The 25,235-nt window shown below is 53.5% G+C and overlaps 1 protein-coding gene across 1 annotated transcript in view; it reads right to left on the reverse strand.

The window, feature by feature from the left end:
• Positions 1–248: 248 nt before the first annotated feature.
• RBM19 (RNA binding motif protein 19) overlaps positions 249–25,235 on the reverse strand; it is a 52,013-nt gene continuing 27,026 nt past the window's right edge. Inside the window, exons 22-25 of the mRNA XM_021549838.3 lie at positions 18,848–18,953; positions 13,249–13,369; positions 7,100–7,213; positions 249–627 (exon numbers count right to left, since the gene is read on the reverse strand). Of these exons, the coding sequence (XP_021405513.3) occupies positions 7,122–7,213; positions 13,249–13,369; positions 18,848–18,953 (319 nt within the window). The 3' untranslated portion in view covers positions 249–627; positions 7,100–7,121. The remainder of the gene's footprint in view (positions 628–7,099; positions 7,214–13,248; positions 13,370–18,847; positions 18,954–25,235) is intronic.

Genomic DNA, 25,235 nt, shown 5'->3' on the forward strand with positions numbered 1-25,235 from the left:
TCCCTCCTAAACTGCTCTTATCTCCCCATCGGCCCCAAAAACTACCTGGCAGTGGAGAAGAAACAAAGCCAAACAAAACCCAGATGTGGCTCAGTTTGGGAAACAAGAACTATGGTTTTTAATGTACAGGAATTACTGCTCTTATTTCCCTATTGGCCCCCAAAATGCTCCCATCTCCCTATTGGCCCCAAAAAACTACCTGGCTGTGGAGAAGAAACAAAGCCGACCAAAACTGAGACGTGGCTCAGTTTGGGAAACTAAAAATATGGTTTTTAATGTACAGAATGTGGTTTTAAATGTACAGGAATTAATTCAGATATTAAAAGCAGGTTCTGTCAGAGTCCCCAGGTCTGCAGGGAAGTGTCCATTGCTCCAGGTTCCTCTTCCCTCAGGTTAGGCTGAGATGAAGGGAATCACTCCATGCCTGGATTTAAGAAGTGATGCTCATGAGCTGCCAGCAGATAAGGGTTTTCCTTCCTCTCTGAGTTTAAAGCCCTTCAAAGGCTGGGAATTCCAGGACCTGGACATAAATCAGCCCTTGGGTTCACAGCATGAGTGGACTCTACTGGCAACAAGTGGGCTGGCTCCTCATGGAGGCTTCTCCTGCTCCATCCATCAGCCACAGACCTGAGAAGGTGGGAAAAAATGATTTTAAAATGTAAAAAAATGAATTAAAAGAAAACAATTAATTCTATGTGGCAGCCCCCTCAGCGAGGACAAGAGCTGGGCTGGGGGGACACCGAGCTGGGATGGAGAGCCCAGGAGGAGCTGAGATCCTGGGACACTTCCATGGATAGGGATGCAGAGAGGCAGGGGGGAGATAAGGAATGGGATGGGGGGAAAAAGGGAGCAAAAAAAGGAGGGAAGCAGGAGAAGGGCAGGCAGGGAAGCGGGGTGGGGGGAGAGGGAAGGAGCCCGCGCGTGCCCATCTGGGCCCTGCATCACATTGAAATTGTCCCGCATTAAAAATTCACCAGCCAGTGAATTTTCAAGGGATTTGTAGTAATTAGATGACAAAACGCTGGCAAATCTCAGGCTTGCCAAAGATGTTACTCAGGGGTCAAAGACTCGACACTTTTGGCTGGGTAATTTGTAAGTGTCAATCACACTCAGCCATCAGAGGGAAGGGAGAGATCCAAGGGCTGAATCCTAACGAAGTCCAAGGCTCCTGCCTGCTGAGGCCCCTCCTGCTGCCACCCAGGCCTGAGACCCCCAGCTGACACACCGGGCTGATTTGGTTTCTCATTTTTTAAATCATAAAACTCCCCAGGTGTCGTTTTTCAGCTCCTGCTCTGCCCTGCAGCTGCCAGGGCTGATGTGCCTGTCCTGTTTATCTTGCTGGGGGCAGAATGGGCTGTGACACCCCCCGGGCTGATGCCTCTGCAGCCCTGCACCAGTTCTTCTGGCACGTGGCTGGAATTGCTGCTGGGACAGTCCACCCTGCTGCTTCCTGGGGTGAGATGGGCTGAAAGTGGAATTAAAGCATCTCCTGCCTTGTTCCTGCCTCCCCACTGGGTGTCACAGAGACTTTGGGGCCACCAAAGTAACTCCATGGGTTGTGCCTGCTCTGTTGGAAATTCCAGGGTTATTCACATCCACAGGACTCTCCCAGCCCTGGGCTAGAGGGGGGCCCAGCTCAGGCTGAGCCCATGGCAGCAGCTCATCCCACACATGCACCCAGAGCCTGGGGGAGAAAAGAAATTTCAAAGTTTTCTACATCATCAGCTTAATACCAAACCACAAAATGCAAAAACTAATTAATGCTTTGTCCAAAACACCAGGGGAGATCCCTGTCCCAGCCAGGTGTGAAGCTCCAGTGTGGGCTCAGCCTTGCTGAGGCTGAGGCTAAGCCTGGACTTTGCTGCTGGGTTTTGGGGGCAGAGGATGGCTCTGAGGGGGTGGCTGCCTAGCCCCACATCTCTCCTGGAGGGATTTTTGCCTTTTGTGGCAAAAAGTTTTGTGGTTTCCAAGATGATGAAGTAGAAAAGCCCTGGATTTCTCAGCCCTACCAGCACCAGGGGGATGGCTGTTATCAGGGGCTACACTTTACCTCCAAAAGGATTTGGGGTCACCAAATGTGGGAGAGGCAGGAGCCTGCTTTACTCACCATCCCTCATGGCTCCTAAAGCTGTTACCCCTGCTAAACCCCACCCCAGTTTTGGGCTCTGAGGGATGATTGAAGCTGTCAGGGAGGGATGGGGAGGCTCTGAGGTGCTGAGGCATCCAGCAGCACCCATCCCACCCCAAGGAGAAGCACTGCACATCCCAAACCCCCGCCACTGAAAGAAGCCAAGTCCCAGAGGAAAGGAAGCTAAAGGAGTTTGTTTGCTTTGTCCCTCCCAGTGTGCTGGATTGGGGAAATGTTCTTAATCCAGGAGGTGAGAGATGGGAAAGGGTGGGAAAGGGCAGGAGGGAAATGGCCTCTGGACAGAGCTGCTGTGGTGTAGGTGAATGCAGAGCCATTCCTTGCTCTGGGAGAGCTGGGAAAGGAGGCAAGCAGCAGTGTGGTGCTCTGCAGCCACTGTGCTGCCCCAGACAGGGAAGCTGAGGGGACTGGGAACGTGGCTGGAGGTTCCTCCCCAATTTCCAAAGTCATCCAGCAGCTGCAAAACACCTTGCAGGGGCAGCCTTCCTCCAGCTCCTCATCAGCTGCACTTCCAGCTCCTACTCCACATATTTAAATAGCCCAAACCATGGCTGAGGTCTGCAGCGGGTCTGGGCTGAGGGGTTTTTCCATGGTTTTATCTTCACTTGATCTAACAGTGCTGTCAGATGCTGCTGGAAGGATATTTGTTGGGAAGCAGCAGGGAAGGACTCTGCCTGTCACTGCTCTGTCCAGTGCTGGGCACTTGGGAGCCATTCCCTGCTCACAGGGGGTGTCCATGGGATGTTTCCTGCCTGTCAGAGCATGCTGCTGGCAGATGAAGACCCCCAGCCCCACCCACTGCAGCTGAACACAGCACCTACCACTGCCCTGCTTGCTCTTGCAGGAGAAAATGAACCCGAAAATGCCAAATTTTAGTTGAGGGAACACAAAGAAAACCTTTTTTCCCCACCAGATCACCTCTCCTGACACACACCACAGCCCTCACTGCCCTCCCACTCTGTCCCAGCAGCTTTGCTAAACCCTGAGCTGGGGATGTTGTCACATGTGGGGACCTGGTGACGCTGGCTCTGTACCCCCTGGTCCACACTCATCCCCAGCAGCCCACCATGGTCCTGGGGCTGGAACAGAGAGACAAACCTAATTACAGTGCACTAATTATGGCCCGTGGAAGGCAGGGACTGTGCTCCTGCAGCTCCCAGGGGAGGTGAGACCCTCCCTTCTCCAGGGTGCTGCCCACGCCCCTGCTCCCGTGCTGGCATCACTTCCCGTCTGTCACCAATTCAGGTCACACCCTGCACACCCCCAGCGACTGCTGTGCTCTGTCTCCCTTCCCAGCTCCAGTTTGGGGTGAAAGCCTCCCTGATTAGCCAATTTGGATCCCTATTTACTGTGAATTACTGAGCCTGATTATTATTCATGGCTGGCGAAGGCTGAGCTCTCAAGCCCGGCCATGCGGTTTCTCTTCCTCTCCAATGCATATATTTAGGGAAAACAGGAGGCAGTGCCTCAGCCAGGGAAGCTGCACGCTGCCTCCTCCTCCTGCTGAATTTTCTGCTGAGGAAGGTGCTGGTGGATGCTGGAATGTGGTGCCAAACAGTGGTCATGCTGTGACCCAGGGTAAAGTCCAGATGTGTTGGAATATTGGTCCTTTCCAACTCAGCTTTTCCTGGGATTCTGGGATTAAGGAGAAGCTCCCCAAATCTCCCAGCCAGCATCCAAGTCAACTCTCTCAATCTACATTTGCAAATTCTTCCTGAAGTCCAACTGAAGCTGCCTCTGGAGATTCCAGAGCTCCTGGAGTCAGCAGCTGTGCTGGAAAGCAGCAGCAGGACACAGGGAGGCAGGATTTTCCTGCAGCCCTGCAAAGGGGGAGGGAATGGCATTTACTGTGCCTGCTTGGCCTTGAAGTGCTTCCCTGACCTCATTCCATGGGACACACCTGGGAGGAAGAGCAGGGAAGATGGGCCTGAAGGGATGAGAAGAGCTGGAATTCCTGAACTGTAGGAGCAGTGAGTGCAGTGATGAAAAGAAACCACCAAGAGCTCAGAGATGCTGCCTGCCTGTCCCTGCCAGCTCTGCTGCCTTCTCCTGTGGCACAGAAAGGAAAACACAGATGGTGGTCAGGAGTTTTCCAAAGGGAATGGGTCACTTTGGGCACTCACAGGGCACCGTGGCACAGCAGAGGGGCTGGCAGTGCCCAGCAGACCCAGGCTCCCTGGAGATCCGTGCCTCACCTTGCTTTGCTGGCTGTGTCCGTAAGGAGATAAAAGCCCACACAGGCCTCTGGCAGCAATGAGGGAGAGCTGCTTCTACATTAAAACCCCTTAACCCTCTCATTCAGTAAAAAAAGCTGCATTTGAATGGGAATGGGAGGGAAATTGGATATTCCTAATCCAATTGCAGAGCTGGCCCTGGGGAGGGGGATCTGCAGCGTGCCTGGGGAGCAGCTGCAGCCACCACAGCTCCTGCCCTGTCCAGCTCGCCAGGGTCTCACCCTGCATGGAGCTGTCAGAACCTGACAGACACCCACTGGCCAAGGCAGAGGGCTTCAAGCCCCCAGGGACCCTGCAGCACATCCCAGCAGCCAGAACTGAGTGTAAAGCACTGCTTTGAGCTCTCTGGTGGGGAGAGCAGAGGCTGTGCACAGCCCAGAGAGCCTATCTGGAGTGGCTGTGCCCCAGCTCTCACCTGCAGAGCCAGAGCTGATGGGTGATTCTGGCTTGGAGCTGCTCATCTCTGCCACCAGCACAGCCTGGCTACAGCACTCACACCCCAAAAAGACCACCCAGATGAGCATCACACCCCCCTGTGCCCAGCTCTGCCCAGGGAGCACAGGGCAGCTGAGGGGTGACAGGGCTACAGCTCATCCCAGCCCAGGTAGAACCAGCAGTGTGCAATCATTTGGTACAGACAAAACCTTCCTGAACAGCAGAAAAGAAATTATCCCCTCCCAGCAGCACAGCTAGGTTAAGGACCAGGGGGAGGCTGCTCCCTGCTTTAGCTCCATGGACAGGTAACAGAGTTTGCATTATTTTATCATTAAGATTGCTTCAGATCGGGGGGGAAAAGAAAACAGCCAGTGGGGAGTGCTGAATTTCTGCAGACCTGTTTAAGTGATCATTTTAATTCAGGTGTATGCTCGTTTTTAGAAAACTCCTGCTGTAATTTTAGGGGTGCAGCGTGTGGGATTCTCGATACGTAACAAAGAAGTGGAGCAGGAATTAACTCCAACTGTTCTCCAGAGCTGTGATCAGCACTTCCATAATTAATGTCCAGGCACATATATATCTGTGTACACATACACAGCCCCCTCCTGCTCACATCAAACAGATTTCCTTGATACCAAATTGCCTGAAAAATTAACCAATGTCAAACTGCTCCACAAGATAAGTATCATTAAGGGAAAAAGAAAATCTTCATTATGTTTGAAGGTACAGGGAAAAAAAAAAACCCTCATGAATGTTTTCTAGCCTGTTCCCAGCCTGGGAAATAACATGTTTTAAAACATATCAAAGGGTTAAATTAATTTTCATTAAAATTTAAATTTGAGAAGGCTCCCTCTCTTCTTTCCTCCCTCCTCCCCCTTTGAACGTTTGACTGGCAACCATTTCATATTTCAATCTCGGCAGAACAAATTGAATTAGATGTTGAAACCAAACTCTGCTCTGTTCTCTAAAGCCTACATGCTCTGCTTGTGCTAATCCTTTTCGTCGCCGCTGCAGACCTCAGAGACACTCAGCAAGAAACCTGCCCTGCCACAAAAGACAATGAAGGGAAAAAGGAAGAAAAAAAAAAAAAAAAAAAAAAAAAAAAACAGGAAAAAAAAAACCCAGAGGAAAATCCAAGTCCAACCTGCAATGCTGCAGAGCTTTGCTGAAATCATGTGCTGGGTGATGCATGTGCCTGGAGGAGACCCTGCCCAGCTCCTCTGTCCTCTGTGCTGGACAGGGGCTGCTCCTGCACAGCCAGGGTGGTCAAACATCCCTGCTGAACTGGAATTTAACTGGGCTAAGGCTGAGCTTTCCCTGCAGTGACCCCCTGGTGAAGGCAGTGGGGAACAGGGACAGGAATGCCACTCATCAATGCCAAGCAAAAAAAAGGGGAATAAAGCTTGTCACCACTGCAGGTGGCACTGCCACCCCCTCTGCCAGCGCTGCTTCCACACCTGTGCCTCAGTTTCCACCCTGCTGCACAGGATGAGGGTTTCACACCAAAGCCCTGAGACATCCCAAAGGGCTAGTCCTGAATTTTGCTCTGTCCCCTGAGCCAGCACTGCCAGGTCCTGGCAGGAGTGGCTGCTCTTGGGTTTGGGAAGCCTCTCCGTGGCAGCAGCAGGGCTCTGGAGCTGCAGCACAGTTTGGGGGACCAGCAAGGGGTGTCACACCTCTAGTCCCCAAGCAGGAGCTCAGCCTGGGACTGCAGCCCAGTGCTGAGCCCTGTTGGGATTCTGCAGGAAAGCTGGGACAGGACACATCTGCAAGCACAGGGCTGGGCTCTGAGCAGCACCACGTGCCCTCGGGCTGCCTGCTGGGCGAGGTGTGCACAGCATCCCCAAATCAGAGGAGGACAGATGGCACCCCAAAGCCTTGGCACTCCTGCAGTGGCCCTGCATGGAGCAGGCAGTGCTGGTTTCACCCAGCTCAGATGCTGTGAACAGGGGCCCATCAGACACTCAGGGTTCCCACTGTGGCCACAAACACAGACAAAGGACACCATGAGACCCCCTCACCTCTCCTGAACCCACACAGGGTGAGCTCGGGGGGTCTCAAAAGGATTTCAACATGGCTCAAACTGAGTCAAATCTGGGTTGTAACTCCAGCTCTGGGGTCACAGGGGAGAGAGGCAAAGGGAGGGATTCCTGCTTGGAGGCTGCTGAGCCTTTGGAATTCCACCTTCTCCTGCCTCTGGCACTACTGATCCTGCAGCAAGCCAGGACACTGTGACTTTTAGGGCCAGCTGTGTCCATCCTGGCCTCACTGCCCCAGTACCCACCTCAGCAGACCCCAGGCAGTTGTCAGATGTCCTCGTCCTTGTTATTGTCCTGCTCTTCCAGGTGCTCCATGATTTCATTCAAAATCTCTGATCGCTTTTTCTTCTTCGGGGAGTCTGTCCAGGCCCAGGTGGGAGTGAAGGGGGAGAAGAGAAAAGCAAAAATTACAACTTGGACCCACCTTGGGAGGGGCTGAGGAGGCTGGAGGGAGCAGGATACCCTGCCAAGTGAAGGTCAATATCATCTACTTCTCCTCCCCTGGCAGGTCCTGGAAGGAGCTGGGATTGCAACACCTCCCACCCGTGCTTTGGTTCACAGGCTGGGAGCAAACAGCACCCACACAGCTGATGGTGATGCCAACCCTTCCTGCTGACCCCAATTCATCATGGAATTCACAATCTACATGTGGAAACATGGCTGCAAGCCTAACCAGGAGCTCATCAGGGCTCTTGGCAGGACACAGCCCCAACAGCCTGGCTGAGACCAGCCCAGCGCACATCCCTCACCTGGCTGGGACCATGTCCCTGCTCTGCCCCACAGCGCTGCCCTGGCACTGCCCAGCTCCCGAGGGACACAGCACCCTGCACATCCCACAGCTCCCGAGGGACACAGCACCCTGCACATCCCACAGCTCCCGAGGGACACAGCACCCTGCACATCCCACAGCTCCCGAGGGACACAGCACCCTGCACATCCCTCAGCTCCCGAGGGACACAGCACCCTGCACACATCCCTCCCAGTGCACACAGGACAGGGGGGCTGCCAGCACCTGAGGGAACATCCCAAAGCCTGGCTGTGAGGTGACAAAGCCATTTGGTCCCTGATCTGAGGCTGATATCCTCCTTTATGCTGGGCAAGCAGTGCCCTCCCGGCAGGAGCCGTGGCACAGCCCCCTCTCCCCCCCTGGCTCCCCAGCTCGCTCGCAGCACATGGAGAACAGCTGTTTAAATCCTGCTTTCAGACATCAAAAGCCTCGCTGGGTTTCTCAAACAAACAAACATACCATAGGACTAAAGAAAAGGTGTAAAATAAATAAATGGAACAAGCTGTGCATTTTCTTTTAGTATTACAGCTGCTGCGGGAGATAAACAACAAGTAAATGTCACAAAACATCAATACAGAAGAAATTAACCTGACAAAAGCTCACATCCCCCCCCCCTCTGCCTCCCCCCAACTCCCAACAATTTTGCATTTCTGGAGTTCCCATCTAATGATTTTATTTTTCAATTAATTCCTTGACAGAGAGCCAGAACCTGCCTCCCTTCTCCCTGGGGGCTGTGGGGATGGGAGGGGATGAGGGTGCTGATGGACCCTGCTGCCCCCCCAGTACCCACCCCACCGAGCTTGGGGGAGCCATGGGGGCCACAAGGTGCCACCCCAAGACCCTCCAGCAGCTCTTCCCAGTTCAGTCACCTATAGGCACAAGGGATAACCCACCCTGGAGGAAGGTGCCAGCTCAGCAGTTCTCCCTCTCCTTTATTCTGCTCCCAGCTCTCCTGCTTTGGAATGGCATCAAATGTGGTCTCATCTCCCAGAGCCACTGCAGGAGCGTGTCCTGTACCTGCCACCCCTTCCCAACCAGACCCTGGCAGGCCCCTGGTGGGGATCCCACAATGCTGAGGCTGCACAGCAGAGGAGAAGCAGGATATGGGACACTGGGTGCACTGGGAGCATCCCTCAGCAGAGCAGCACCTGCCAGGGCAGGGGGCTGGCAGGGAAATCCCCCCACTGCATCCCCCACATTCACCAGCTCCACCATGGGCAGCACCAGCAGCATCCCCCCTCTTGCCTAACAAGGGGAAAATAAAAACCCAGGAGGGTGGGGAAGCAAATTGGTTCGACTTCCTTCCGTTCTGCTGCTCCAAGCCGGTTAAGGTTTGCCCGCTAACGATCCCATTTGCTTCCTTTAAACAATGGGCAAAGCCGGCGGGGGTGGGCTGGGAGGGGGATTACCACGGGATTAGAACGTGGCAGGGTTGTGGATGCCACGCTAATCCTGCAGGGTTTTACTCTCCGGCTCCGGCATGTGTTTGCATTAGTTACAGATGCTCTCGAGAAAAAAAAATAAATTAAAAAAAGAATAAAATAGGACAGGACAAAGGAGAAAGAAGGGAGCCCAGCGGATGGGAGGTGTGGGACAAGGAAACCTGGGGGTCTGTGGCCAAAGGAGGAGCGATCTGCCAAAGGGGATGGAGGCAGGCAGGCTTTCCCTCCCTGTCAGGAGGATCGGGACCATGGCTTCCCTGGCAACCCCCTGCTTCCACAACAACTGTAAATAAGCAGGGATGAGCCACAGCGGGGCTCGGCTGCTTTACAGCCACCCACAGCCCTCACAGCTGAACCCCCTCCGACACGCCCCCCTCCTCACAACCCCCCCACAGGTCGCTGCTTCCCCTCCCGGCGTGGCGAAATTCCCCATCTGTCAATTTAATTCTTTGATCGATGGCAAGGAGCAGGAAAAGCGGCCCGGCACAGCTGGCTGCCCAAGTTAGGCCTGGCGGGAGAGCGGCGGCCGCCCGAGCCGGCTGAGGCGCCGGGATTGGGAGGCAGAGCCTTCCCCGCACGGCCCCGGGCTCCGGGGAGAGCAGGGCATGGCAGGGCTGCCAGCGCCTGCCCGGCTCCCCCAGCACGGAGCCAGGGAGCAAAGGGGCCTGGAGCCGTTCCCAGCCCCTTCTCTGCGATCTGGGCATGCAGGGCCGGGTCTGGAGAGATGCCCCTGCACAGGGCAGACCCACGGGCAGCAGGGCTGCAAATCCAGATCGCTCGGTCCCAGAGCCAGGCCAGCCACCCTGCTGGCTTCCTGTGGGAATCCAGAGCTTCCCTCTCTGCCCTGGGACCCTGGCAGGGGTCAGGAACCCCCTGGACAGAGCCCCCAGAGACACTGGCTGTGATCTCTGCCCATGGAAAAGAGTTTTCAATCTTACAGCATGAATTACCAGCTCTGAGTGTTTGATATCAGTAATAATTAAGTGTAGCACGGGTGCAAAAGTAAAATTTTAGGATTCTAGATGAGGGGTCCAAAGGGGACAAGATGGAGGAAATTGGGTGTGCCTTGTCCTTTTTCTCCTTCTCCATGCCCTCCATGTCTCACTGTGGTGTTGGCATTTTTCTGCTGGTTCAGGCTGGGGACACACTGTCCAACGTAGGTGACAGATATTGGCACGTTCTTGTAAATCCAGCCCAGGGAGTTTCTGGTATTTAATGTTTGTCACATCCCACTGAGGGCAGAGCCCCACACGCTGCCCTGCAGGACAGAGCTGGGCAGGGCAGCAGAACATGTGAGAGATAAACAGAATAAACAACCTGGAAACCAGCACAGACCAATTATGGCTTCTGCTTTGGCAGCGGGGCTGACAGACAGAGACTTTCTACAACCTCGGGATCATCAATAGCTCAGATTCCAACAAAGCCTCAGTGATCCTTGTTTTCCAAAGGGAGGATCCCCCTGCCCAAGCTGGGCTGAGATGCTGCTGCTGGCAGTGTTTGTCACCTGTCCCTGCCCTGCTGTGGCGTTTGTCACAGCCCCACTCCAGGTTATAGGCTGCACTAGAGGTTCCAGGGACAACTGTTGGCCAGGCTTTCCCTGGCTTCTCCTTCCCACATTGAGTCACTAATTTTATCCACAGAGCCTGTCCCTGGCCAGGCCCTCGGGCCCTTCAACCACCTTGCAGCAGTGGGTCCTCCAAATTAAAAATTAAAACTCAAATTGTCTTTTTTTTTTTTTTCCCCTAATATAAGAGCCTCCTGTCCCAGGATGAAGAGCAGATACACTCAGAAATGAGCAAAAAGCCTTAAATCCCTCCCAGACTGGGCTGGGAGCCAATGTGGAGGACAGCGCTGAGGTGCCAGGCTTCAGGGCTGGGCTGTGGCTTCACTCCTGACACAACTACTGAAACCACCCGTGGCAGTCAGTGACCACTCCTGGCTCCTCACTTTCTCCTGGAACATGACAAAGCCTCAGAACAAGCCATAAAGAATGACCTGAAAACTACACAAAATGGGAAGGAAGCCTATTCCATTTTATTACATCTATTAGACCTATTGAAAAGTCGGCTCAGAAGTGGCTTGATTGCCATGACAAATGCCTGCATGGAGAAAAGATCTGGGAGACCAGACCTCTCCTTCACAAATAACAGCAGAGACCTGGAACTGGAAGCCCAATCTCTCCAAGTGGTCTCTAGAAATAAGTTGTGTAATTGCAGCAGAGAGCAGTCAGTGGTAGGACACGTCTGTCACAGCCCAAGTCAGGACCATGAAATACTAAGACAAAGATGATGAGACTGACATTAGAGCTGGGGACACCACAGACCTCGGTCTTGATTGTTTCCTGAGGCTTGAAGACCTGATATTTTCTTTTCTTTCCCATTCCCAGCTCAGGATGGGGACATGGCCACTGCAGCTGTGGGAAGACCCTCACAGTTCACCAACACTGTGCTGGGAGAGAACCCATGGGACCTTGACACACGGCACAGGGATGTCTGAGCTGCTCCTGTGCCCTGTGGGGAGAGGAGGAGACTTGGGGAAATGGGGATCAGTAGGAAAAAGCCTGGTTTCTGGGCTGTACCAGCAGTGAAAAGAGATGCATGGTCTGGCTGTTGGGTGCTGTGTGTGTTCTGCATCCTCCCCATCCCTGCTCCATGTGGGAAAAGCAGCCTCTAGCCACGCCAGGGAGGAAAGCTGAAGGAGCATTCCCCTTCCAGAGGGCTGCAGAGTGGCAGAGTGGTGCCAGCCTTTTTTCCCCTCTTTATCACTATCACCCTCTGCACACCCACAGAAGGGACAGGGTGCAGCTCCCTCCTCACCTCAGAGCCACTGGGCACCCCACAGGGGAATAAAATCCCACCTGTGACCCTCCAGTGTGGCACAGAGAGGCCGAGACCTGGTCCCAGGTGCCCACAGGTGTGCCCTAGCCCGGCTTTCCTGGCACAGATCCCGTCCTGGCACACCCTGCTCTGCCACAGCATTAGCCACTGGCAGTTTGGCCAGGCCTGGAGTCACTGAGTTCCTGAGACAGGCTGGAGCACAGCAGGGATTGTGCTGCCATCCTATTTCCCATCCCTAAAGATGGGGAGGGAGTGTAGCCTTGCTCCTGTTTCTCAGCTGAGACCCTGGAGCCACTTCAGCTCCAAGGCTGCATTCCTGCTGGGATGTGAAAATGCTCTTCCTGCTGCCCTCCCCAAGGCCCCAGCTCAGTGAGGAAGAGCCCAGACAAGGAGGCTGGAGCAAAGGCAGGCAAAAATCAGGAATAAACAGAGCTTGGGGGAGGTGGCAGAGCTCACAGCCACATCTGCTGAGAGTCTGCAAGGCTCCTAAAGCCAAGAGTGCTTATTTCCCTACACAGAGCAGAGTGGAAAGGGGGCAAGAAGATCCTGAATATCAAACTGGGTGCTTGAAACATCTCACCTGCTGTTTTCTCCACCCAGGTGGAGCTTCACATGCATGACACGTGCATGACTCCAGTGCTGGGTTCTGGGCACATCCACCCTCAGCCCTGCCACCACCAAACTGCAGCTTTCCCAGCATGGAATAAGCAGCCCTGCACTATTTCAGGCACATGGGGATCACTGGATCAGTCAGGATCCCTGAATAACCGAGATGTGCTGCTCTCCCCTCACCAGGGATGTGCAGCCCCACAACTGCTGCCAGACCCCTGGGCCACAGGCATGTGGTGATGGAGAGGGGAAGCAGGGAGGGGATGCAGGAGGAGGAGCATTGATCTCCAGCTTAGCCCTGCAGCCCAGGGGAGCCCTTCCTACATAAATATTTGCCAAGCAATGCATTTGTGCCTGTCGATGGCCGTCAATAGGAGCCTGCAGTGCTGTCATCTGCAGAGCTGTCACTCCCAGCAGCCTGAGCCAAGCAGCCCCTTCTGCATCCCAGCCCATCAGCACACAGTTTTCCCTCTGAAACCCATGTGCTGCGTGCACAGAGCCCGTCCCCACCTGGCAGCAGCCAGGGGAGGGAGCAAAGACGCCGTGGCTGGCAGGTGGCACCGCGGTGCCCGGGCACGGCTGGCACACACAGAGTTCCCAGCTCACAGGCAGAGCTGTCAGACAAAGGCCTGGCCTGGATGCCTGCTGCCTCCCCCTGCATGCTGGGGCTGCAGCAGGGAGCTGGCAGCCCCCAGGGCTGGCGGTGGCAGCAGGGTTACCGTGGAAGTGCTGGGCGGTTTTGCGGCGCAGGGCCTCCAGCGTCTCCTCCGTGTCCGCCCACTCCAGCACCAGCCGGCGCCCGTACAGGTGAGTGCTGTGGCACAGGGCCTGGAAGGCTTTCTGCAGGATTAAAAGAGAAAAAAAAATAAATTAAAGGAGGAAATAAGAACAGGTTCACAGGAGGGAAGGCAAAAATGTCACTCCCTGTGCCCTGGAGCGGAAAGGGCCACCGGAGAACATTGTACTCGGAGGGCTCTGCTCTGATGGGGCAGGATCCATCTCCATCAGAGGTTCTGACTCGGTCATTTATCTTCTCTGCACTTGCAGCAGAGCACATTCCCATCACCACTGCTGCTGGCTGCTGCTCCTGGGGGGCAGGCTGGAGCCCAGCACAGGATGGGACCACGCTGAGCTGGGAATGCTGCAGCCTCTGGAGCTCTGGGTCAGCGCTGGGTGGGACCCTGTGGCTCCCTAGCACCCTGTTCTCTGCTGGAACACAGCAAAGCACGGCTCAGCTCTGAGAGAGAAGTTCCTTTCTGCTCTGAAAGCAAGATGGAAAACTGCCCTTCTCCTGTCAACCATTTGGTGAGTTGGCCATGCTGGCAGCAAATGTGGCAGAGCAGAAGCCAGCACAGAAGTGCTCTGCTCTTTCTGCCTGGTGGTTTGCTCTAATGCAGAAATCCAGAGGTTTCCTGGTGTTAGGTCCTGTTTAGTAACATCCATACAGCTGGAATCTCTTGCTGATGTTAAATACAAACGTGCCAACCAGAGCTCAGATGGCTTCCTCTACCCCTAGCCAACCAGCAGACACCCAGAAAACACTGACTCAGTCCAGGGAAGTTTGATTTTGTCTTTATTTCCCACAGAATTTCAAGGAAATTCAGCGCTGAGCAGGATTGGGCCCATAATGCAAATACACAAACACACTGGCCAAATATTTTGATCCTCAGGGGCCCACAAAGTGCTCCACAGTAAAGGCTGGACACACGGGGAGAGAAATGCCCCAAATGCTTTTTAAAAAAACCCAGCTAAAGCTGAGATTAGCTCAAGTTTCGAGCTCTGCAAACTCTATCCCTGGAACAAAAATGTCAACTGTAGGATCAGACACACATCCTGCTGCCTGCAGGGACCTGTGTTCCCATCTGGAGGCCCCAAACCAGCTCCCAGGCTGTCCTGTAGAAGCCCACATCTCTCTGAGCCACCTCCTCAAAGCAGATTTGAACCACTGCAGCTGTCCCCAAATGCCACATCTGTGGGCAGAGGGGCTTGTCCTGCTTTGCTGCCCACAGCAGGACCCTCCTTGAGCTGCTGGGTTATGAAACCCATTAAAAAAAAACATTTTCAGTAACCAGCACCCAGTAACCTGAGTTTTCCTCTCTTTCCAAAGTCCTTTCACATACAACCCTCATGTGCTATGAAACAGTGACAAGGAGCACCAGCTCCACCATGGCATGGGTGAAATTCCCCTTATCCTGGCAGGGCAGAGTGCCCCCTTTTCCAGGGGTACATTCCTCCTGGAAGAGCTGCAGGCTCCAGCTGTTTTTATTTGCTGCTGCTGTGTTTTCAAGGCCTATCTCCAAATTAGCAGAGCAATGTGTTGGCTTAAACAAACACTCGGGGAGAGGCGGAGGGAGGGAGTTATGAGGGATGTTTGCGTTGGCACAAGGAGCCTTTTCCAAAGCCTGGCACACAACCCACAGCTCTAAACACTGCATTTCCTTTGTTAATTCCTATTTTTGGATTCCTCCTTCCCACAGCACAAGGAAGAGGAAAGTTGGGTGACAGCACACAGCCCATCTGTGCTCCACAAGTCATGGAGGAGGGCAGGCCATGATGAACGTGGCGCTTGGTGGGCTCTGATCCTCTGAGCTACTTCTCTGTCCTCACTTTCTCCTCCTCACAGGATTGTAATCCTCTAGTTTTGCTGGCAGCCCTGGGAAAGGTCATGGGGCAACAGAGAAGGCAGGTGCTGCCAGCAAGTTGTGTTCAGTGCAGGAAACCCGCTGGGTGAGACACATCTGCCACCAACCTGGTGACATTGGCCCTTCCTGGCCAAACACATCCCCAGAATGAGTTGATTTGCACCCAGGATGAAGGAAAACTCCAGCCTGTACTGAGATCTCTGCTCCCCATCTTCCAGATGGGCTCCAGGAGCTGGGAATGCAGAAGGGAAGCTGCACATTTCAGGTGACAAACACATGGAAGGCACTTCTTTTGAAACAAGCTAAGACAAAACTAGCTGTTCATTGCTCTGACAGGAATTAAGACTTTTTCAGGAGGGGAAAAAAAAGAGAAAGCACTGATGATTTAAAAGACAAAGGGATGAAGGGGAGAAATGCCATCCCCATACATCCACACTGCTGGAAATCTTCCAGGGAGCAGAGGAAATCTGCCACTGCTGCTATTCCAAATGAAGAGATAGGTAGGGAAAAAATATATTTTAATTAGGTGACAAGTATGAAATGAGGAGAAGCAGGCTGCTTTCACAAAAAGCAAGAGCTATTTTTGGGGTGCAGCTCCTCTAAGTGAGCATCTGCCTTCCCAGGACACCTCTCTGGAGGAACAAAGAAAGGCCAGAGGTTTGTGGAGTTGTAGCCAAATGAGGGATAAAGGGAGGTGTGGTGTCTGCTCATCCAAGAGAGAGACTCACCACAAAAGCCCTCTGATTCCCAGGGCTCCATATCTTCCTACACCTTTAAGGAGAGCCTTTGGCACAAAAAGCTCCTCTGGAAATCCCAAACCCGATCCTGATGAAGCTGCTAAATTTGGTAACACCCTCTGCCAGGCCACCCGAAGCCTGCAGATCCCTGGCAAACCTCCTGGGCCTCATTTCCTTTCCAGATGCTTCAGGGGTTGCATGAAAACACTGTGGGCTTCTCCTCCTCGTGAACAGGATGTGAGCATGCTTAAAAATGCCATTTCTGAGCATTTTTTTGAGAAGTTTAGTTCAACCTTAACGTTGCGGCTCAGCATGGTGGGAAAAAGCGGGAGAAGGGAGAGGCTGGAACAGCGGCTTAAAAACATCTGTGGCATCCAGAAAGAGAATTTCCAAGTGAAGAGGTGGCTGATAAACCCCCAGGAAAGCCAGGGATGAGGCAGGCAGAGCTCTGGGGCAGAGCCTGCTGTGCTGGGAGGGCCGGGAGCAGGGACAGGACCGCAGTGTTTGTCACCCGCGGGGGTGACAGCGCCAGCCCTGACTGCTGCTCTCATTTGGAGGACAGTGCTGCTCTGCCTCCAGATTCCCCCTTGCCCTATTAAATACTCAACCAAAGAGCCTCCAGGCTGGAATCATTAGAGGGACAAAGGGTCAACAACATTAGGAGATTGATAAATATCCCTCCCTTGCAAGAGCTGGTCCCAGCTGAGGATGCTCTCCATGATGCCAGCTGCACACAAGGATTTTTCCTTCCGTGTGTGTGCATTTTGAAAGCATTTGCTGTCTCTCCCAAATGGGCAATTTCTATTTGGAGGCCAGATGTATTTTTATATCAACAGGGGAGAAAAGTGGGAACTCGGCTTCCCGGTTAATAGTTCAAAAATAAAAACAATTCAGCAACAATTCTGCACAGGGAACGTCAGGAAATGTTTAGTGCTTCCTTAACTGGAGTTAATTTGGTATTGCCAGTGTATCAGAGTTGCAGGGGAGGCTGAGGAGATCAAGCCAAGCCTGATGGGGCAGATCTGCAGCCACAGCATCGGGGAGCTGGGAGGAGGAGTCCCCATCTCCGTGCTGGCTGTGGAAAATCTCCATGTGCGCTCCCACAGCAGCCGTGCTTGTTCAGAGAAAAAGACAAACACGGGAGGTCACAGGCTTTAAATGCCCAACAAAGGCAGCCTAACTATTCTATTACAAACCCATCATGTTTTATAAGATGCTTATAAGCAATTTCCAGATTACCACTCTGAGCAAAAGCGTCACTGACAGTCATTCAGCTCAGAGGTCTCCAGGCCCACTCCCCTCCTCTCTCATTTCACTCAGCAATAAACTCTAAGCCAATTATGAGCGTGTTTACAATATTCAGGATCCTATTCATCAATACACCGTGCATCCTCTTCCAGACGGCCAATGGAGTGTACTTGATGTGCCACTTGTGAGACAATTAAATCCCTCAAAGAGATGAGGGTGGAAAAAAAATATGAAGAAGGAAGAAGAGCTGCTTTGCTGGGAAAGAAGAAAACCCCGCTGAGAGCTGTTCCACGGGGCAGCTCTCTCCCTGCATGCTCCCCTCCCTGAGCTTTGGGAGCTGTGCCCTGGGCCAGAGCCCTGCCTGGCTCTCTCCCCTCACCGTAGCTGGGCTGCCTATCACTGAATTCCCATTTTCCAGTGCAGCTGGAGTCAGCCCCTGAGGGGATGAAAAGGAATGGGAAGCAAACACCGAGCCTGTGCCTGTTTCCCCCAGACAGCAGCAGTAAAGAAGCAGTCAGATCCCTCTATGTACCTTCCCATCCAAAGCCTAAAGTTTCCTTGGGAAAAGATTATTTCAAACCCCAGCAACAAAGTCTGAATGACTGTGGAGTGAAGCAGAGGCAAAAGCAAAGCTGCTTTAAGCAGAGCCACAGGCATAGCTCAAGGTGAAGGGAGAGGAACCAGGCTCCTGGGGGGAACCCTGCACCCCCAGCTGACCCCCCAAGGGGAGGAGGGAAGCTGAACAGAGGAAAGTTTGAGTTAGGATCAATACTGGACTAGCAAAGAAACTCCATGTACTGTGTTATACAGGAGGTCAGCCTGGAAGGGATGATCTAATAGTCCCTTGTGATCCTAGATCAATGAATGCTGTCTAAAAACATAAACACAGGTTCTGGCTGGCTCCCCCCTCCTCTCTGCTTCATCTGCACTCACAGTCTGGAAAATCTGGAGTTTTAGGGGCTCATGTGGTCCCTTTCCCCCAGCAGTTAACGTCCTATGGGCTGTGCTTACAGCCACTCCCTTCCAGACTCTGCCCAAATCACCAGGAATCAGCAGCAGGATGAAATCCACCCTGCCCCAGAACCTCTGACAAAGGGTAAGAGCAGGATATCATCAGACAGGCTGCAATCCCTTTGTTTCTGCTAAAAACATGGAACTTAAATGTATAGGAAAGCTTTCAAAAATAAACGAACCAGGCCAATTCATAACTACTGATCCTCTGGCACAGTCACTGGGAAAGCAGCAGGGTAAGGCTGCTCACAGGGGGCTCTCAAAACACACAGAAGAACCGGTGAACACAAGCCTTGCACAGGTTACAAATTAGGGAGCAGCCACAATATCCAAAACTCCCCTAAAATCAAGGCGGTGGCAGAGGTGGGACATGTGCAGAGGTTTCCTGATGTGTTAATGTTGGGTCAAAACCATCCTGTCTCACCTTGCTGCTGACAAACATGAAAAACAAGCTCCTGTCCTTCTGTATTATAAGAATTTTGAGTTATTTTACCAGTTGCACCAAAATTATCCCCTTTAGGGTTTGGGTTGTGGGTTTTGTTGCTGCCCACATGGGGATTTCAGCCTGAGTGCAGCTTTCCTGGGGAATGCTACCAGCCCAAACCTGGTCCAAGCTTCAGAGGGACAGAGCCTCCAGGCTCCCCTCCCACCTGGGGCAGAGGCAGAAGGGCACAGCTCACCTTGGCATCCTGCTTGGTGACGAAATCCACAAAGCCAAAGCCCCGGTGGGATCCTGTTCCTGCCATTTTCTTGGGCAGCCGGACAGTCTTGAGCTCTCCAAAGGTGCTGTGAATCCAAGGAAAAGCAGGGACAGCATGAGATGAAGGGAAGAGTCACCCCTGCCCCACAAACCCTGGCAGTGCCAGCTGCAGGCCTACACTGAGTGGGTCACTGACATCAGGTGGCCTGCAGCCACTCTGCTGCCCTGCCAGCCCCATTTCCAAAGCAAATGGGCTAAAAAATCAGCTTGGATTTCAAGGATAATTCTGGATGTAAAATTAACAATACAGAAAACTTCCTTAATGTAACTGCTTTGCTCCTCCTTCCCTCAGGAGATCAGCCAGGATGCCATGCCCTGCTCAGGGTGAGTAAAGCATCTCCAGGTTACCAGGGCTGCTCCAGATCCCACCGAAACAGATTTATTTGCACCTTTAAAGAGGGGCTGGAGTGCACAGGATACAGGCAGGACACAGAGCATGGCCCCACAGGGAATTATTCTGTTTCCAGAAGAGCTCTTCCATCCCCAGAGGTGTCATCCCTCCAAGTCCAGGGATCCTGGGCATTTTTTATGATTGGATTTCCTTGCTCTAACCCTTCAGCCTCTCCCATCCTGCAGCTTCTGTGCTGGAATAAACTGGTTTGATCTGAGCTTTCTGGATGTAGAAAGGGAAATAGGCGAATCTAGGAGAACACAACCTCCACATCCAACAGCATTTCAGGCAGGTTTTGCAGCGTCAATGGAAAGCCAAGAATGAGGAGATAAGGGGGCTCCTGTTCCACTAGAAGGAACCTGTGGCTTGAACACCAAAGCATGCAGCCACCCCACTTTGTCCAAAAACCCTAAAAATGTTTTTCTTAGCCCCAAGGGCAGCACGTGCTGGACTCCCCTCTCCAGTGCCATCCCCTGGAGAAATTCCAGGACAAAGCCAACGCTTTCCCTGCTGCCAAGCTCCCTCTTCCCCTTCTCCTCCCCTCCCCTTGCACCCATTTATCAAACACATATGCACAAACTGCAGGCAATAAATATTTAATGTGGCCCAGGTCTGAAGAGATGTGTTATTTTATTTGAAAATCTCCACACAGGCGTGCATACACAAAAGGAGCCTGGGATACAGCAGTGCCAAAGAGCACCTGGGAATAAACACAGTAAAGGCCATAAACGCTCTCGTGAAATGATATAAGCTAAATCCTGGGAGTTAACCTGCTGCACTGGCAGCATGACCAGGCATTCATCCACCCAATTTCCTTAGGCAACGTGGTGTGTAAATGCACCATTATGAAGCTTCAAAATGAATCCGCACGTCTCCCGCTCGGTGCTTTCCCTCCCTCTCCCTCCTGCCCCCTCCGAGCTGGAGCCACGCAAACAAACAAACAAACCCCAGCACAGGAGAGGGAGCAGCCTCAGCTGCTGGGAATGCTCGGATCCTGTGGCTTCCAGAGGTCCTCTTGCAACGGGCTGGGGGTGACAGGGACTCCCAGGGTCCCTGGAGCACCTCAAATGCTGCAGTTGGGTGAAGGGAGAGGCAAGGAGAAAGCTTCTGAGCCATGGAGGTGCCCATCTAGCTAGGAAAAATGGGAGGTAGGAGCCATGGGCATGCTCCAGTCTCTCTCTCCCCATGAAAAATATCAAGGACATTGCCTGGGGGAAGCAGAGTATTTGCTGAAGGAACAGGAGCAGAGTATTTGCTCAAAGGGAGGTCTCGGACAACGCTCAGTGTGTGCACTGAAACACCAACGTGTCCTTTTGACACCAAGGTCCAGCACTGAGGGTGGGCCAGGGGTACCCAGAGGAGCAGGATGGCTCTGGATTCAGCGTGCCAGGGAAGCTGTGCTGACCCACATCAGCCTGGGCAGAGCTGGGAGAACCTGGCCCCTTCTCCCTCCCCAGCTCAGAGCGGTCCAAGCCACCCACGCGTGGAGAGGTGTGGAGGGAGCGGAGACCTGCTCCAGTGCAGAGCAGGGCTGGCAGGAGCTTTCCTGGGCACTGGGAGCCAGCAGGGGCTTCCAGAGGGATGGATCCAGGGAACAGGCGAGGTGGAGGGGTGAGGGAAGCCGGGGGGACAAGGCTGACCCCAGTGGGGCCATGCAGGGGGACAGATCCCCCCCACTGCGGCGCTAATTAGAAACCACAACACAGCAATTACCAGCGCGGGAGCTGCGAATGAAGGCACAGCTCCGGCCTTTCATGTTCTCCTCTGCGGTGCCAGGCACAGACTCACACCTCTCCTTTCCAATTATTTCTCCTGGATTTGAGGGAGGAGAGAGGCAGAGGCAGAAGGAAACCCAATTACCCCCTGCAGTGGCAGGCTCCCTAGCCAGGGAAGCCAGAGGGAAGCCAGGTGCTGACAGGTTTGCTCCCACTCCAGCTGCATCCTGGCTCCAGGACGGCCAGGCATGGATTGTGCCACGGGCAAAGCCACTGCAATGGGGATGGGAGGAGGAAAAGCACGGGGCACATCACCCAGGTGACACCAGAGCATAATGGCATGGGAGGGAAGAAAGCAGCTTTGCCATAAGATCTCATGGAGCTGTTTGGAAATATGCTCCCAGGGGCTGGGATGGCTGTGGTGTCACATTGAGTCAGACCTGGTGGCGCTGCCAGCTCCTTCCCCTTCCAGCACAGAGCTCTGATGGGCACAGATGGAGTGAAAAACCCACAGGCAGCCCAGGGTAGGGGATTCTCTGGTTGCTGGTGCCTCTCTCCTCTCAAAGTGGGCAGAGATCAGCAATCCTGCTGCCAACATGGAGCACAGCACCAGGCCAGGGTGCTTCCCTCAAGCAGGATGGCTCACAGGGAGGTTTCCAGCATCCGTGAGTGTCAACCAGAGTGGTTTCTGGATTTATACTCACCCACCCATCCATGCCTTCTCCAAGTGCTCCTGAGGCCCTGCACCAGGGCTGAAGGAGCTGGTGGTTGTGGGAGCAGAGCCCTTTCAGGCTTGAGACATTGACTGTTTTGCAGTCAGCCTGGCTTAACTCTGCACAAGACTTGAACCTCGGTCCTGAAGAGCCCAGCAGACCCCTGTGCCTGGCCTGGAGCTGGACTTCTGACAGAACATGCCCACAGCTCCTGGTGGCACCACGCTGGGATGGGATTTCAGTGTGGCCAAGGTGTGCAGCAATCCCAAATCTCTTGTGAAACCCCCATGGAGCTGCTCACAATTAACACAGGAAGGTCTGGGGCCAAAAGCAGAGTTTTGCTGCAGAGGCAGCAGGATGGCAGAGCCCCTGGTGACCTGCCATGCACACAGCTGCTCCCAGCTTCCTTTCCACAGATCCATGAAAAATGGTGTCCAACGGCTACTCTCTGAAATCCCAGGTGGAATCAGGACCAGGAGGGGAAGGCAGAGGAGTGGAGGATGTGGCTCTGCCTGGGCTCCCTGTCCCTGCAGGCCCTGCCAGCCAGGCTGGCGGATCTGTCCCCACGCCTCACTCTCCCAGGCTTGGCACGATTTCCTGCTGTTGGCTGGGAGGGATGACAGCCTCCACAAACACTGCAACTCCTATTTCCTAAATGAGAACCTTTGTTTTGTGCCCATCCAGATTTGCTGGGAAACCAGAAAAAGCCTGTGCTGGCCCTGGCTGAGCCATGATCCACAGGGCTGCAGAACAGAGACAGCCCCGAGCTCTCCTTTGACAAGTCACCCCTTCCAAGCTCAGCAGAAACACAGGGTGCATCCCAGAGATGCCAGCAGGGCCATCTCCTCCCTCCCACCCACAAGAGATGCAGCATTTCTCCATGGCACTGCTGGCTATCAGCTGCTCTCCTGCTGCTTTGGCAGCTCCTCCAGCTGCCATCCTGCTTCCCTGGCTGAACACAGGGAGGAAAAGGAGATTTCTCCTCCTCACTGCAAGCTGGCTGCAGGTCAGAGGAACAGCACTCCTTGGGATTGTAATTATATCCTTCTGGCACAGGCCAGCTGGGAGGCAAGTCCTTTGCCTGCTAATTATAGGACATTATATTGCTATTAGCCAGCACATTCCAGCTCGGGAGACAACCCACGGCTCACTTGGCTTTGCCTGGTCACCAGGAGGAGCCTGCACATCCTCCACCAGCACAGAGGAGAATGGGCATACAGGTGGGCTCCAGAAAACCTCTTCCCTCCCCTTCCTTCCTCCCTGCTCTCCAGAAAACCCCACAGCTTCAGGCAGCTCGGTCATGGGTTGAATCAGAGTGGTTTGTTTGGAAGAAACCTTAAAGCCCATTTTGTTCCACCTCCTGCCATGGGCAGGGACACCTTGCACCATCCCAGGCTGCTCCAAGCCCTGTTCAGCCTGGCCTTGGGCACTCCCAGGGATCCAGGGGCAGCCACAGCTTCCCTGGGCTCCTTGTCCCAGGGCCTCCCCACCTTCACAGGGAAAAGTTTCTTCCAAGAAAATTATAAACATCTCTCCAGCTGGGAAGTGTTCCCTCCATTTCAACCCCTCCCCTGTCTCAAAGAGCAGCATTTAAACTGCAAAACCCTTGGGGCAGGCAGGCCTGTCCATCCCTGATGAGTATTTTCAAGTCCCAAACACACAGGTGTGTTCATCTCATTTGATCTTGGTGCACCCCGAGTCACGAGCTGATCAAGGACTCTTGGGTTGCCACGTTAAGAGGGGGACGGCACAACTGACAACATGAATCTGTGCACTGCCAAAACCACAGAACACCTTGGAAAAGAGCCACAAAAATCACCCTGAGTGCTCTGCAGGTGTGTACAGAGGTCCCACTGCACAGAGCAGTCCTAAATCCCCCTCTCTGGTTTATATTCCTTCAAGAAAAACAAAACAGCAAAACCACGTTGAAAAACTGATTATGAAAACCTTTTATCAAGGCTGCCAAGCTTCTCCTGGGTTGCCATCTACTGCCACCATCTCCTTTTGCTGCTTTCCTATCCCAAGCCCTGCCCAAATACCCCTGTGACTGCTGGCAGCCCCAGGCCAGCTCAGGCAGCGTGACCACTCATCCCAAATGGCTCTGGGCAGGGATGACGAGTCCAAAAGAGACACAAGGCCTTCCCTCCCCTCTCTGCACAGCCTCAGCCACGCTGCAGCCACCTGGAATTCACTCAGTCCCTCTGCAGTGCTCCTCTTCATTTTGTTCTTGTTCTCCCGCTCGCCCCTAAACAGGACCTTCCCCCTCCAGAAAACCACGGCCCCGCCGCTCTCTGCCTCTGCATTTGCTGATTAAAAGGGGGAGGAAAAAAAAAATACAGTAATGGTCCTTTTTTTTCTTTCTTCCTCCTCCAGGAAGGCAGGACCCTGGCAAATGGTTTTGCCCCTGGGCTGAGCCATGGCCAGTTCCACCCCCTGCGTGAGGGAGTTAATGGGATCCGCAGCAGAAGGGCCCTCCCGCCTCCTGCTCCAAGACTTCAGCTGACTCCAGGATGGCTAATCCCATTACAAGAAAATAACGTGGATAATTCAAGCTAATGAAATCGTTACAAGAATGTGGACAGCCAGGGGTGGACATTCAGAGCCAATTTAACACTCCTTGGTGTTGTTATCCCCAGCACAGGAAATATCTGAAAAGGAGGAAGGGAAAGGGAAGGAGGGAGGAAAAAAGCCTTCCTCTCTTGTTAGCTTAAATCCTGTTAGAGAGTTCAGGAATTATCTGGCACCCATCTCCCTATTACCATTATCAGCAGCAGCATCAATAATGTCTCCTTCACCTCTGAAAATCAGCAAATGAAGGCACAGGAAGACAAGGTGGGAGGGAAACCTCTGGATGCTGGAGCCCAGTCAAACTGTGGCTCCCTCCTGCTCTGGTGGAGCCGTGGGTGGAGGGATTTGGCAGCAGAGCAGGGGAGCAGTGTCCCCCTGGCCCCCAGATGAAGTGACACCAGGAAGCAGATCCCAGTGCAAATTCGTTCATGTCCTGCTGGATAATCAAAGCTCCTGCAAAATCTGTGTGAAAAGCCAGGGGGACATGGGACAGCCACGTCTGCACCTTGTTCTTTACCATGGATCATCAGTTTTTCCAGCTGCCTCTCCTCTTTGCCCAGGAGCATCATCTTTGTTTGGAGGCCCCTTGGTCTGCTGCTGCAGCACAGCTGGGTTTTGCTTTATGTGATTTCTCCTTTTCCTTGGCTGCCCCAAGCTGTGGGTCTCTTCCCAAGCCCAGCTCTCTGGGCACACCTGTCCTTGCTGCCAGAGGCTCCTGGGGCAGGGCCAAAGCCAGCCTCCCCTCCTGCAGCATCTCACACACTCCCTGGAATAACACTGCTGCTGGTCCCAGCTCTGGACTTCCCTCCTCATGGAGGAAGTCCATGAGATCCACTAGAAAACAGTCCTGGGGAAGCTGCTCCAGCTTTTGGATCAGCCTCGCTCCCTCAGCGCTTCTGGAGAACTCCAAGTTTAGTTCTT

The sequence above is a fragment of the Lonchura striata genome, chromosome 15 (assembly GCF_050655825.1).
Source record: "Lonchura striata isolate lonStrDom1 chromosome 15, ASM5065582v1, whole genome shotgun sequence".
Lineage (NCBI taxonomy): Eukaryota > Metazoa > Chordata > Aves > Passeriformes > Estrildidae > Lonchura > Lonchura striata.